Source organism: Daldinia vernicosa (genome assembly GCF_022497035.1).
Source record: "Daldinia vernicosa strain CBS 139.73 unplaced genomic scaffold F5Y00scaffold_6, whole genome shotgun sequence".
Lineage (NCBI taxonomy): Eukaryota > Fungi > Ascomycota > Sordariomycetes > Xylariales > Hypoxylaceae > Daldinia > Daldinia vernicosa.
Window position 1 is genome coordinate 219,469 of NW_025953922.1, and position 14,429 is coordinate 233,897.

The window sequence follows — 14,429 nt, forward strand, 5'->3', positions numbered from 1 at the left end:
TTAATTAATTTCCAAGGGAAAAGAAACAGTGAGACTAAGTTAAACCTCGTTGATTTAATGCGAATTGGGACATCGTGCTTCCAGGAAACGTTGTCTTGTATGAATTCTACGTGAGCCAAACTACCTAAGGTACCTAAGGTAGGGAGGCAATCGGCCAGCCCCACGACAGATGTGTTGATGGACAGGATGTACTTGAATAACCCGTCAAGGCCAGTGTCGTGGCTAACATAAGAAACCGAAATCAACGTAGAGTACCTAGACCTAGACCTAGACCCTAGAGAAGCTAGCCAGTAATCAAGAGCTATCTATAGCATCGCACTATATTACACTAACACCAAGCCGACGAATGCGAGAGATGACTGCTACACGTATGGGAACTCGGGCTATTAAAAAGAAGTGGTGTGCAAAACCGCCGCTCCTAAAATAACGAGAATCCCCCTTCAGGCTTCAGCAGGCCCAACTCCTTGCAAAAAACGAGTATGACCAACTAACGAATAATCCCCAAACGCACAAACAAGAAATTTCAAAACCCCATCATCATGGTCCACAATTCCTTCTCCTTCTGTAGGACCATACGATCCCTCGCGAGAGCTTCGGCGAGGTCAATCTGTCGGTTGATACATCGTCCTGGGCAGCTGCTGGAAGACGGTGTCCTGCCAGCACTCCCTGTGCCGGGCACGCCGACTCCCGGGATGCCAACTCCCGGGACGCCAACAAGGACGACGAGATCGTCGACAGGCTGCGGAATGGGAGACGAGGACGGTCGGAGGCTAGCGTGGGTGAATACCGAGGGACTGCGGGAGTACACTCCAGCTCTCGATTGAGTCTGCGATTCCGGCTGGATCGTCGGGTATGATGTCGGGATTCCAAAAGGATTTCCGTTAGCAGGACCTGCCTAAGGCTGCGGCGCAGAGATCGACGTTGCTGATCGGGGTCGTTTCAAGCTAACTGCTCCGGGACGTACGTAATAGTCGTCTTCATCCTCGTCATCCTCTTCCTGGACCGAACCGCCCATTTGAGAACCGTCATAGGGTGTCGTGGGCGCAAATGTAGGGGTCACGGTGGGCATGACTCGATCAAAGTACTGAGGGGGCGAAGGACCTCCGATCCGAGTAGGATGAGCGGAATTCTCAGGCTGGCGGAGCTGGGCTTGCATAGTATGAAGCGTTGGCGAGGAAGCCGGAGTGGACAGATCAGAAGTGGACGCCGAATTACGCCAGATTCCCTACAGGGCAGCAACATTAGAACTAATACGAAACTATCGGGGGTAAGGGGTGAAAAGAACTGACCTCGACCTGAAGGGGGTCAGTTACTAGCCCGCCAGACATCATCCAGAAGCGATTGTCAAAAACTCCAGAAGTCTTAACGCCAGGTCGGTCGTAAACAATGCCAAAGTCATCAATATGATCTTTGACGATCTCATCTAGTCGACGCCTTTGTTCGAGTTTCTCCCGGTCAGCAGCCTGAGCACCATGAGTAGAAGTTGATGCGTTGGCTGTGATGCTATTCGCTACCGGGTATGATTGCTGGTATCCGTGACTCGCGCCTGACTGTTGCTCTTGATGCTTAGCTTCCACCTTCTGCTTGCCGGATGACTTGGAGTCATCGGATTGGCCGGGGGAGTTCGACGATAGTGCATTGCCAGCTTCCTGAGCATCAGTGTTCTTTTCGTCAGACGTGGTCGGGACTAACGGCATCTCCTAAGTGCCCTCGTCCATCAAATCGACAATCTCCTTCAGCGTCTCATTCACCAGTAGGCCTGCCGAGGCATCAACTTCGTCCGAAATGCTCTGCTTGCGCTTCTTGCCTGATGCGCCATCGTTGTCCTCTGACTTTCTCTTTCCACCACATACTTCCTCACTTGCGGAAGCACGCTCGGCGGAATATCCGCTCAACATCGGATCTTGGGTGGAATCGTTGGACTGACCAGGAGCCTCCGAGCATGGCAATGACATGGAGGATTCTTCGTCGAAATTCATCTTGCCTGTGTTTTTCTCATCAATAGTATTCAATCTAGAGTTGTTGTGGGATACTAGTAGTGGTCCAAGGTGCTCATTGAACCTAGAGTGTAGTAGTTGAATGTTATCGTATAGTTGTTGTTCTTGCTTAGAAGAGGGATCTTTTCTACACAATTCTTTGAGATGAAAAAGTTTCTTAATGTGTTGGGCTGCTTTCTTTTTTAAATGCTTTTGTCCCCGTAATAACTTTTTTCTTGACAGCTGATCGTCAGGGCCGGGATGAGTTTTCTCGTTTTCACGTAAGAGTCCCTTGTTGAGTTGATTGTGCTTTAAGATGAGCTTTTCGGTCTTAGTTGACAATATGCGGAGCTCTTCGGAGGTTAAAGCCGGAACGGTCTTAAGCCTTGAACTGCTACCGGACCGGGATCCTGTTAGTGAGTCGTGACTCTTCTTAGTGCCGGTATGCCGGCCGACTTTCGGCAACCGAGATGTCAACTCTTGGTTTGAATTAGAATCCAGCATCATTAACAATTTTATGAAAGGGACAATAGAAATAGAGCCTCTTAGAAGAGATTATGCAGATGAACCGGAGATGCGTCGAATGTAGTACCATGTTCTGTGAGAAGAATGAAATAGTCTGCTTACCTGTTTACTTTCGAAACAACCTTAGAAACGTTTGATGCCTACTAGCTAGACTGCTGACTGCTAGCCATAGGCAGGTAGCACATTGATTGGTACCTGGATGAAGTTTGTTGTTGTTGCTGTTGCTGTGTTTAGCTTGAAGCTCTCAATACCTCATACCTGAGATGGAAGTAGGAAGTACCTACCTATACCTGATGTCATAGCGCGCAGATTATGTACATGGATTAGAGTATATCGAACAACATATCGGAATTAAAGTACCGATATCTTATGATCTTATCAATCAGCTCTAGACCTAAACCAGCCAAGTTCACCTGCAAGTAGCAATGCTAAGCAATGCTAGACCATTGAACCTCGGTTCGAATCGTTAGATCATGTGGGACTTAGACTCTTAGTATTCCTAATATCGGACAGTTACCCGTCCTGCCATCTTTGTCGCGTTCAAAGCCCCAAGAACCGATCAGCCATTCTTTAAGCATACATTATATTCAGTAGCTCATCATACTATATATACATTACTACGTAGAACTCTCTACTCGTAAATCTATACCACACCCATTTACATCCCCAATTCCAACTAGACGAACTTCGACCTCAGTGAAACCGAAAATGAGCAGTCCGGGAGCCGGTTTTGAATATCCTCCTACCGAGGTATCGTGGACAAAGCGCGATGTCTTGCTGTTTGCCAACACTATAGGCTGTACTTCCGACGAGCTTCACTTTCTCTACGTTAGTTTCCCATTGCCTATACATGCTATAACCATCCATCGTATCTTTCTAACAGTCTAATAGGAGCTCGACCCTAATTTCTCAGTGTTCCCGACCTACCCGGTCATCCTCCGTAAGAATTGCCCTGCGAGCCGATTGAAATATACGCGATTAACAATATATAGCTTTCAAGAAGAACCAGCAGGAAGTCATTGACTTCTATGCCGCGGAGAAGGCAGTCAAAATCCCCGGCGTGCCCGACTTCGATGCGCGACGAGTTGTTGACGGCCAGCGACTTGTTCAATTCCTCAAGCCCCTCCCTACTACGTCGGCCGGTAGAAAGTTCGAGCTCCGAACTAAAGTTCTTGGTGTATACGACAAAGGCCGGCCAGGCTCGGTCGTCGAAATTCAGCAGGACCTAGTAGATGTTGCGACAGGCGAAGTCTACACGCGCGCCATCGGCAGCTCGTTCTACGTGGCTCAGGGCAACTGGGGTGGTCCCAAGGGTCCCGCAACTGAAAATTTCCCTCCGCCAAAGGACAAGAAGCCGGATGTCGAGTTCGAGAACCAGACCAATGCGCAGACACCCCTGCTGTATCGGTTGAACGGTGACTATAACCCACTCCATGCGCACCCGGAGCCGGGAAAGAAGATGGGATTTGGTGGTGTCATCATCCACGGCTTATACTCGTTCAACTCGGTCTGTCACGGCCTGCTACAGAAATTAGGTGGCAGCGACCCTGCCAACATTAAGGAGTTCCAGGCCCGATTTGCGAGCCCCGTGCGACCTGGAGATAAGATAGTCACATCCGTATGGAGGACTGGCCAGGTGAAGGATGGTTGGGAAGAGGTTAGATTTGTGGTTAAGGTTGCGGGTGGAAAGGTCTGTTTGAGCAATGGGAGAGCGTTGATGAAGGTGGTGGGAGAATCCAAGAGCAAGCTATGATCGGAATTCTGGTTTGGCAATTATTTTAAGCTGTAAAAGAGGTCTATTATGGATTTTTAAAATAAGTATATAGCGACTAGCTATAGTTATTGCAATATTACCTATTTCTCAAGCTTGAAAGGCGTTCCAGGGTAGAACTTGGTAGTGTGTAACAACCTCCCCTGTGACGCCGTAACAATTTCCCGGTAACAAATAAAAATTGTTGCCTGATCCAACTCTCCATATATTCTACATTGCCAGCCAGACTGGATAGTCTGCTTCTTGCAGACACAATTTTTTCAATTTTCATTATAGCGAAATATTAATACGATGGCTACAACTCCAAAAGTCGGTGACAGGTTGTCTTACGACGGTGCTGTTTGTACAGTTCGATATGTCGGCGAAGTCAGTGGCACATCCGGTAGTTGGCTTGGCGTCGAATGGGACGACCCAACTCGGGGGAAACATGATGGTTCTCACAAGGGAGTGAGATATTTCACTTGTGAGTATCTATCCTAATTATATAAAATGAATGATAGAAAGAAATCTAATTATGGGAAGGCCGCTCTAAATCAGCGACGGCCGCGTCTTTCGTACGGCCGACACGGCCCGTAGAGAAGCCGCAGAGCTTCGTGAGGGCAGTGACTGATAAGTATGCCTCCGAGCTGGAGAAGACGACTGCGATTATGTTTTCGAACAAGATAGCGGAGGAAGTTGGATTCGAAAAGATCCAACGCAAGCAGTCGCAGTTGTCCGAACTAAGGGCCGTCATCGTCGATGGTGCCCGTATCGCAACGCCTTATTCAGAGGGTGACGGACCCATTGGCGAGACATTTCCAAAGATAACAGAGTTGGACCTCAGCCGGAACCTATTTCAGAATGTGGGAACCGTCGTCGCTATCTGTTCCGAGTTACCTGCTCTACGAAGTTTACGTCTGAAGTAAGTCTATAGATCATGGGCGAGATTGTATTAGGTCGCTAATTGCAGGATAGTGGAAATCGATTTCAAGACATATTTAATGATAAAGGTCTCGACAATGCAGAGAATTCCTTGCAAAATATCAAGGACTTAGCTTTGGACGAGACTCTCATGAGCTGGGAGGAGATATGCCATATTGCAACCAAGTTTAAAGCACTCTCATCCCTCTCGTCCAGTGCGAACCAATTAGTCTCTCTGCCGGAGACTCAATTATCGACACTATCTTCTACTTTGACTTCTCTGGATTTGGAGTTCAATAATTTCACCACCATCGCTGATGTCGCCAGCCTGACCGGATTGACGGCACTTCGTAATCTTCACCTCAAAGGAAATTTCATCACTAGCATCACCCAGGATTCATCCAATAACCTACCAGTATTTTCGGAAACTCTGAAGTACCTAGATGTCTCATATAACCAAGTATCATCATGGGCATTCGTCGACGCCTTACCAACGTGTTTCCCAGGCTTGATATCCCTCCGCTTCTCGCATAATCCTATATATGACAACCCAGATCCCGAATTCTCTACCCAGTCCAAAGCATTCACGGAAGAAGCGTACATGTTCACGGTTGGCCGTCTGGCGAATCTCAAGATACTAAACTTTGGTACGATATCGAACACCGACCGCCAAGACGCGGAGATGTTCTACTTGGGCCGCATCGGCAAGCACTTAGCCACCGTCCCGGAGAACAAGGAAGCTGAAATCATCAAGCAGCACCGACGATATGCCGAACTATGCGAGCTATATGGCCCGCCAGTCGTTAACAGACAAAAAGAGATCAATCCCGCTTTTCTAGAAGCGAGACTGGTCACAGTACACTTCACCTTCCACCCCAAAGCCAAAGGGGGCGAGATTGTAGAACGAACAACTAGGATTCCAAAGAGCTTTGATATCTACGCCGTGAAGGGGATTGCTGGCAAGCTGTTTGGAGAGAACCCGCTTGGCGTACGCTTGGTTTGGGAGACTGGAGAATGGGATCCGGTTGCGGGATTCGATGACGAAGTTGAAGACAGCAGTGACGAAGAGGAGGAGCAGGAGAAAGGAGAAGTGGGAGAAGCTGTAGGTACGGAGGAGGGTTCACAAACAGACACAAAGATAGGTAAGTGGGTCAAGCGAGAGGTAGAGCTGCAAGACGGGCCCCGGCAGCTTGGGTTTTGTGTCGACGGCTTAGACGTGAAAATCAGGGTTGAGACCCGATGATAGACGGTAATTCAGGTAGATATTATCCCGTTGGTACGATAAAGCTAAAGAGATTATTCAAGTCCACGTGGAGGATCAGCTTACTTGTATAACCTAAACACCAAAAGTCTCCTGGCGAGTGAGTAAAGACACTGAGACAAGTTACTTTAGATTGCAACATCTCGTTCTTGATGTCTAATGAGTTTCTATCTTTATTAACTACCTAACTACCTAGCTTAATTGTAGCTGTACATCTTTACAAGCAAACGGTCTTTGCAGTCCTAGAAAGCAAACGAACCGGATATCTGCCCAAACGACTCATCAGAGGTTTGCCCGTGGGGTCGTTATATGGCTAGGTACCTACCGTGGAATCAAAATCTGTACACGTATACGTAACATGAGCTGATTAACCTACCCTAACCCAGGCCACTCTCATCTTTTAAATTGGGCTCACACTCCGGAGTTCTAGAGAGTGACTTACCTATATCTCCAACCCGACGGAGTTATGGCCAACATGGCTAACAGCCAATACGTCGGGAGACCAGAAGCGAGTAGCCAGCAGCTCGCCAACAGCTCCAGCTCTCTCCCCTCACCAATTCACAATCGGACATCACTACCTCATTACTTCATCGTCCGCCCGGGAACGACAAAGCACACGGCGTCAGGCACGGTAACGACGCCCGGACCTATCGTGCCTCTCATCGCCGTAGACCAGCTACCCGCATGGCTGGACTTGCTAGGGGTGCCGCGCGAGCTAAGCGTCGAGCAGACCGTCGGTCTGCGCAACCTAGGAACCGCGGTTAGAAATCCCGAGTTCTACCAGGTGTATATGCACAACGACCTCCACGCAACAACTCCTCCGGCTGCTCACCAGGGGGACTGCCACATACAAACAGAGCAGGTCCGGCGATGCCAAGCGCAGGGTACAAATGACAGCAGGCTGGTTCCCGTCGACATACCCACTACATCCGCTCCCCCCTCCGCCTCATCATCTACAACGTTAACGTCGGCAGAGGAGGAGTCAACGGCGAGTTCGCACGTAGATCTGGGTTCGGAACCCTCTACTACTACCAGCGGTCCTAACAGCAACAATGCCACAACAAGCCTACATCTAAGACTGCCACCACGCACCGTATCCGGCAGCACACCCCCCACAAACCCATACCCCTTCATCCCCGCCCCCGCCCCCGCCCCCGTCCCCTTCCTCCCATCCTGGCTACCCCCATCCACCCGCACCAAACCCCACCACCTCCACGCCACCAGCAGCCACACCGCCGGCAGTCCCTCAAGCACATACTGCAAACACTGGTGCCACCGCGGCACCTGCCGCTGGGGCGCGCAATGCCGATACGCGCACTCGATGCCGACCACAGCCGCGGGGCTGCGCGAAGTCGGGCTGGCGCACCATCCGGCGTGGTACACGACCGCCGTGAACATGGCTTTCGGGCCGGGCGGATTCGCCAGTACACGTGTGCCGAGGTGGTGTCCGCCGCAGCAGAATGCTGCTGCTGGTGGTGTGTTGCGGTGTAGGGAGAAGGAGAAGGAGAAGGAGAGGGTGGAGAAGAGAGAGAAGGCTAATAATAGGGAGAAGAAGAAGAAGAAGAAGCAGAGCGCGGGGGCGGAAGCGGGGGTAGGAAAGGGGAAGAATGGTGGTGGTGGTGGTGGTGGTGATGGTGGTGATGGGGCGTCGGCGGAGGCTGAGCAGCGGAAGGAAGACGCCGCGGAGGAGAAAGATAGCGCTGCTAGTGGCCAGGGGCAAAAAGCCCCGGATGTGGTTGAGAAATTAGTTGAGATCTAAAAGTCAATAAAAAAAAAGCTGTTGGGATTATCTCATATTGTGGAGTCCACGCCGCAGATACCGGCCGCTTATAATAAATAAGACGAACGCACGCATGCGCCGAGCAGACACCCCTGGTCCGTAGTAGCCGCATGTGTAACATAAGCAAATATTGTATTTGATATCACAGTTGGTTGGTTATTGCTGCTAGGCCAATGAAACGAGACTCACAACTCCAACCATGCTCGCAGACAAAAGGGACACGGCTAAAGACGTTATAAAACCGCCGCCGCCGCCGCCGGACGGAAGAAGGCCCCTTGGCATACATATCCCGTCGCCCAGCTTTATACAGTTGCCTCTCTCCTCGCTTTTCCGACCTCATCCCCAGCCCTGATATAGTCCTGATCGCACCTCATCCCGTCGTCTATTAGGACTCATACCGTCCCGTACTTTTTCGCACCTCATTTGGCTTAGCTTAGAAGCTCATCTTCTTCTTGATCTCGGCGATTGCTAGACCGGGGTTTAGACCCTTGGGGCAGGTCCGCGTGCAGTTGAGGATGGTGTGGCATCGGTACAGGCTCATCGAGTTGTCGAGCGCGGCTTTGCGCTCTGCCTTGCGCTCGTCGCGAGAGTCAGCTAGCCAGCGGTACGATTGTAAGAGGATGGCGGGTCCTAGGTACTCCTCGGAGTTCCACCAGTATGAGGGGCATGATGTCGAGCAGCACGCGCACAGAATGCACTCGTACAGACCATCTAGCTTTCGGCGCTCAGCCTTGCTCTGTCGGTATTCCTTGCCCTACGTAATTATCACGGTCAGTATAAGCGACAGAAGAGATTATCTCGGTGGATTGGTATCGTACATCTGGGGCGGGGGTATCCCGCTGTAGGTAAGGCTTGATCGATTTGTACTGCTTATAGAAGTGCGTCAAGTCTGGGACGAGGTCCTTGACGACGTATGTGTGGGGTAGTGGGTAGATCTTCATCTCAGTACTGGTGTCCGCGGGGATGCGACCTATGAGCGCCGTGTTAGCCGCAATCTGGCTTTTCTGCATCGCCAAGACGACTTACACAAGCAAGCCAAGGTATTCGTCCCATTGATGTTCATCGCACAGCTGCCGCAGATACCTTCTCGGCAACTTCTGCGGAAGGTCAACGTGGGGTCTAGCTCATTCTTGATCCTGACCAAGGCGTCAAGCACCATGGGTCCCGTCTTGTTTAGGTCCAGCGTGTACGTCTGCATCCTCGGCTTCTCGGTCGGAGTATCAGGGTTCCATCGGTAGATTTGGAACGACTTCATGCGGGAATCGGTGCTGCTCGGATCCGCCTCGACAGTGGCGCCACTTACTGAAGCCATCGATCGCACGAACATGGACGGGAGCACAGCGGACCGCGATGAGGCGGCAGCGGCGAATAGCCGTGATGAGGTAGAGCGAAGAGCTGCCATTGCGGGCAAATTCGGGAGAGCGGTTTTTGCTGGTTTAGCTGGTTGATTCCCTTTTCCTTGCCGTCGCTATTGGCAATTAGGTGAGGAAAGGTATAAGAGGGCCAAAATCTAGGACAATATATTGAAACTAAAAAGAGAATCAACCGGCCTCGCAATTATTCAATCAGAGGTTGTTACAGGAATAGTGGCAAAAGAGGAATTGAAGTATTCCATCATCGAACTTTCCACCCGACCCGGTTTGCCCTCGGCTATTGCCATCAAAGGTTCCGTCCAATCACATGCTTTCAATTAATCAACTCATACGGGCTGTTACTAATTCCGACCCGACTTCCACATGCGGGCACTTACCGTTCTTAGATCTAGCGCCGTTTATTGAGCCACTTGTCCGACAAATTCTTAGAAGGACCAATCAGCTATGCATTGTGGCATACCTCTACGTACATCCGCCTAAATAAGCCAATAATCGAAGACGTATTTGATATTCTTGCATGTAAGCTAGCTCCCCGGATTAGTATCGAACCGAAGAGAGACAAGACTGGAGAAACTCACTTATTTAGTGCACTCTACTATCTATCAACTTAGTAGACATTCTATACCCGCATAGTTATTGGTATATCTATTCCACCGATAGTTAAGGAGTAAACGTTCGATCCTTAAATGAACTCAATTCACTTCCACTGTCCTGGTACTCTCAGCTAAACTCCCATGACTTCGCCCGAATTTTCCAAACGCCGACATAGACTACAAGTACGATACGAAACCCCCAACAACCGCCGGATAGATCTAATTAAAAATAGCGTTCCTCATACCATCTCTCCATCTTACTGTCCTAGTCTTCTTCACTATCTAGGTCTTCGTCCTCTTCACTACCTAGGCCGCCGTACTCATCGTCTGTATAGGGTTCTGCTGTATTAACAAGCCAAGTTAGCACTTGCAATTTTCTCGGAATGGAGTTTTGATATACCTCTTTCCATCCACCATCCCAGTGCCTCAAGCTCCGCCTTCACGTTTAGTCCTTGGTAAAAGAATAGCCTAGATCTATAATCCCTCTTTCCAAAATATACCGTAACCGCGCCGTGGGCATATTTAATATTATATAGGTGGATAGACTCAAGATGTGCGCTAGATTCGAGTATTTCCATAAACAATCGACAGAACATATCATCATTAGCCTCGGCGAAAATTATATTAGTAAGGGTCAATTTTCGGAGGCCAGAGCACTTTCGAGTAATGTGAAGGAGGCTCTGCAGAGGAAGTTTGCATCCCTTAAACTCGCACTCATGGACTTTCGTGAGTGCAGGAGTATTTGGCGGCTTGAGTTCAGGTGGTCCTTCATAATCATTGTATGAAATCGGAGCCCCTAACCAATCGGAGAGATCTTCAAGATCCATGGCCTTGAAATGTAAGGCTTCGAGATGGGTTGCATGTGAAAGGAATGTGCGTAAGTAATATGTGCCGATTATAACTGGCACTCCATTATTTGGTGAAATCAGTTGTGGGAAGGAGGAATATAGGCCGAGGTGTAAATCGATAGTTTCTAGGCCGGAAATCATAGGCAAGATAATATCTTTCGCAAAATTAGGGACGTTGAATGCTTGGTCTGGTAGTAATGTATACATTAAGCAAATATCGAGTCGTCTCGGCCTTGATCTTGATTCTCCTAACGCAAACAATACAGACTGCACACACCTTACAGCCTCTTGAGGGCGATGCATACCTGTGGGCTCCATCTGTTGTAAGTGGGGCGAGGCGTCAGTCTCCGTGTAGACCTGGGAAGTTCCTAAACTAATGCCCTTATGGCTGGCGCAATTGCACACGGAGGAAGAAGATATTTGATCTGAATCACAAAGCCCGACTCTTTCAAGTTTAAGATTACGAAAGGCCTTGGTAAGATATTGTTGATCGAGTCCGGTATTTAGAAATGATAACTGGTCGGCGGTCCATTGGGTAAATCTGTTACCGCTGACTTGCACCTCTGTAGAGCCGGCAGTGATACCATAGTATCCCCAATCCGCGTTTATTTGTTCGTAATGGAGAAGGTCTGCCTCGATAACGACGTGTTTAAGGTAGGGCGACAGACGGGACTCTGATATGTCCACAAGAGCTTTTAGGCTATATTCGGTACACGTGCAACGGACCTTGGTGAAGTACTTTTGGGCGAATTTTTGGAAGAGCGAGACATCAAGTTGTCTACAGACCAAGCGAGCAGCTTTCAAGTCTCGTCCATTGAAGTATGAAGCAATCCAGACTAGTATTTCTAAGGGGATGGTAGTCAGGTTTGGCGAAGGCATTGTTAGAGGTTATATAGTACACCCTGTATCACCACCCTGGGGGCCCCGGCGGTGATACAGGTAATTGATATAACGGGGGGGGGTGGGTAAGACGTCAACTTCAAAAGAGGCACCTAAGGTAAGCAGTAGTATTAACGATACATCGAGATTTACGAAGGTCCGGGTTAAAAGTCTTGCACATGTGGAGGTCCGTAGCACCGTATTTGAACGTCATCCCTTTTTATTAATACTGTATCAGCCACCTGCTAAGATAAAATTTAGATAGTGGCCCGTACGCTAAGTTTAGGTGGCTTACCACTATATTTATAGCGGCATTAGCCACTACAGCTTAAGTAATACCGTGCGGTCCTTTTTTAACTCACACGTGATTTGCCAAGACTACATGTGCAAGACTTTTAGCCCGGACCTTCATAGAATGAAATTGATCCCAGAGCGCGAGCTTTCCACGCTAGCACGTGCCATACTGCAAGGGTTGCAGGGAGATACATGGATATATGTATACACTACCTACGTACATGTATGTATGCAAATTTTATGCAGGTTTCGTAGGTACATCAAGGTACCTATCTGAACAGCTGTTGCCGCCTGCCACAACTTTGCCTCTCTAGCACAGTTCAAAGTAGGTAATCGAACGTTGCGAGTTGAATCGCAGAGAGATAAAAAAAAAAAAACTTGTGAAGGGGATGAGACAGTTTATATTAGGTAGTATCGCAGGTTGTGGCCACTCATGGAAAACTGCCTTTTCAGTTTAAATCACAATGCTTTCGAAGATACATAATGGGGTATTATCTAGACCTTTAATTACAAATATTCAGCACCAACTGAGGTCGTCGGTCCCGTCCTCGACTCTCTTGCGACAGCGAGCCTATCGCACCCGAACATTCTCTGTACAGACGATTCTTCGATCCCAAAAGACACAATCGAAAGCAGACTCTACGCACAAATTCATATACCATGCGGCCGCTTCGTTTTCTGCCAAATATAAGAGGTTCAACCCGACAAACGACGTCTTCCATTTCAATCCCTATAATCGCATCCAGACGGAGAAGAAGCGTCCCAAATCGAAGCGTCCTGCAAGCGGACAGGATGCTTTCTTTATAAGCCGTGTGGGTGACACAAATGCCGTTGCCTTTGGCATTGCAGACGGCGTTGGAGGCTGGGAAGATAGTGGCGTTGACCCAGCCGATTTCTCGCATAGCTTCTGCGACTATATGGCTTCAGCAGCATATGAACATAGATTAGATACGGCTGGTTCGTCCTTGACGGCCAGATCTCTAATGCAGAAAGGATATGATGACGTGTGCCAGGATGGATCCATTTATGCTGGGGGTAGCACAGCCTCGATTGGTATCGCGAGTGAAGATGGCAAGCTAGAAGTTGCTAATCTGGGTGACTCGGGATTCGTGCATTTGCGTCTGAATGCTGTACATAGCTATTCGGAGCCGCAGACGCACGCCTTTAACACACCGTATCAGTTATCCATCGTGCCGGCAAGCATGCTGGCACGCGCCGCCGCATTCGGCGGGGCACAATTGTGCGACTATCCCAAAGATGCAGACGTCACACAGCACACGCTGAAACACGGCGATATACTCGTTTTCGCGAGCGACGGAGTCTGGGATAACTTATTCAACCAAGACATACTTCGCATAGCTAGCCGGTTGATGGTCGGGCTAGGCGCCTGGCAGGCAAGCGACGGCGGTATACTCGTCGCTGACAACTTACTGCCCTATACCCAAGCAGAAGACACGACGCAGCGGCCCTTGACGCTTCAGAGCGCACTAGCAGTAGAAATCGCAGGGGCCGCCAAACTAGCGAGCACGAACCAACGGGTTGACGGACCATTTGCTAAAGAGGTTCAAAAATACTATCCCCAAGAGAACTGGCACGGCGGCAAAGTCGACGACATCTGCGTCGTCGTCATAGTGGTCTCCGAGGACGGGAAATCAGAAGCAATCAAGAGCAAGTTATGAAACTACAACGACCAGTATTGTACCCAAGTTGAAAGGATATAGAATTATGCATCGCCAGGCGTTGAAAAGAAGGGAGAAATAAATATTTACGGGCATCCTACAAGCACTCTGTATATAAAAGCGGGCGGACGGGCAGGGAGGGAAAGCGGGTCGTACTTGTATGATATTCGCTGCTAAATACCTATATACCTACCTATTTATAACTCTATATTTCCATGCGCATGTTTAATAGTATTGTAGATGCCAATTATTATACTAACACCTTGACGGGGTTGAGGTCTTCTGCTGTGGTAATAGTATGTATTCCTTTATGTAGTCATGCTTGACCGCTTTTCTTTGACCGGTGCTTGGTGCTTCGAGGCATAAATAAATATATGAGTGCCACGGAGTACTAACGAAATACGAATACATGCGTGTTTATATGTAACAATGACTACATGCATATAGAAGGTAAATACCTATAGACTAACCTAGGAGTCTGATATAATTCGCTGCTACCGTAATGCTCAGCGTAGTTTATAATGTGTAGTTGTTGGAGGTGACTCAGGGT

At 49.0% G+C, this 14,429-nt stretch overlaps 7 protein-coding genes across 7 annotated transcripts; 4 read left to right on the forward strand and 3 right to left on the reverse strand.

Annotated features, from left to right (window-relative positions):
* Positions 1-82: 82 nt before the first annotated feature.
* F5Y00DRAFT_273107 (uncharacterized protein) lies at positions 83-2,480 on the reverse strand (the record flags this gene model as incomplete). The annotated part of the gene is made up of 4 exons (XM_048013112.1): positions 83-895; positions 965-1,225; positions 1,290-1,700; positions 1,752-2,480. 4 exons carry the CDS (start codon positions 2,478-2,480, stop codon positions 524-526), a joined length of 1,773 nt encoding a protein of 590 aa, XP_047868424.1. The 3' UTR covers positions 83-523.
* A 527-nt stretch (positions 2,481-3,007) lies between these two features.
* Positions 3,008-4,366, forward strand: F5Y00DRAFT_226781 (Thioesterase/thiol ester dehydrase-isomerase). The gene is made up of 3 exons (XM_048006387.1): positions 3,008-3,329; positions 3,393-3,441; positions 3,494-4,366. Exons 1-3 carry the CDS (start codon positions 3,210-3,212, stop codon positions 4,252-4,254), a joined length of 930 nt encoding a protein of 309 aa, XP_047868425.1. The 5' UTR covers positions 3,008-3,209; the 3' UTR covers positions 4,255-4,366.
* Positions 4,367-4,469: 103 nt separating this feature from the next.
* F5Y00DRAFT_174112 (RNI-like protein) lies at positions 4,470-6,527 on the forward strand. The gene is made up of 3 exons (XM_048004909.1): positions 4,470-4,735; positions 4,795-5,173; positions 5,227-6,527. Exons 1-3 carry the CDS (start codon positions 4,564-4,566, stop codon positions 6,413-6,415), a joined length of 1,740 nt encoding a protein of 579 aa, XP_047868426.1. The 5' UTR covers positions 4,470-4,563; the 3' UTR covers positions 6,416-6,527.
* A 381-nt stretch (positions 6,528-6,908) lies between these two features.
* F5Y00DRAFT_258342 (uncharacterized protein) lies at positions 6,909-8,192 on the forward strand (the record flags this gene model as incomplete). Its single annotated transcript, XM_048010686.1, has 1 exon — positions 6,909-8,192. The coding sequence occupies one exon, from the start codon at positions 6,909-6,911 to the stop codon at positions 8,190-8,192; it is 1,284 nt and encodes a 427-aa protein (XP_047868427.1).
* Positions 8,086-9,879, reverse strand: F5Y00DRAFT_226788 (succinate dehydrogenase ubiquinone iron-sulfur protein-like protein). Its single transcript, XM_048006388.1, has 3 exons — positions 9,240-9,879; positions 9,032-9,183; positions 8,086-8,967 (listed from the first exon to the last, which is right to left on the reverse strand). Exons 1-3 carry the CDS (start codon positions 9,613-9,615, stop codon positions 8,647-8,649), a joined length of 849 nt encoding a protein of 282 aa, XP_047868428.1. The 5' UTR covers positions 9,616-9,879; the 3' UTR covers positions 8,086-8,646.
* A 224-nt stretch (positions 9,880-10,103) lies between these two features.
* On the reverse strand, positions 10,104-12,069 carry F5Y00DRAFT_226790 (uncharacterized protein). The gene is made up of 2 exons (XM_048006389.1): positions 10,580-12,069; positions 10,104-10,521 (listed from the first exon to the last, which is right to left on the reverse strand). The coding sequence occupies exons 1-2, from the start codon at positions 11,904-11,906 to the stop codon at positions 10,445-10,447; spliced, it is 1,404 nt and encodes a 467-aa protein (XP_047868429.1). The 5' UTR covers positions 11,907-12,069; the 3' UTR covers positions 10,104-10,444.
* Positions 12,070-12,508: 439 nt separating this feature from the next.
* F5Y00DRAFT_226791 (protein serine/threonine phosphatase 2C) lies at positions 12,509-14,087 on the forward strand. The gene has a single exon (XM_048006390.1). The coding sequence runs from the start codon at positions 12,665-12,667 to the stop codon at positions 13,877-13,879; it is 1,215 nt and encodes a 404-aa protein (XP_047868430.1). The 5' UTR covers positions 12,509-12,664; the 3' UTR covers positions 13,880-14,087.
* Positions 14,088-14,429: the final 342 nt, after the last annotated feature.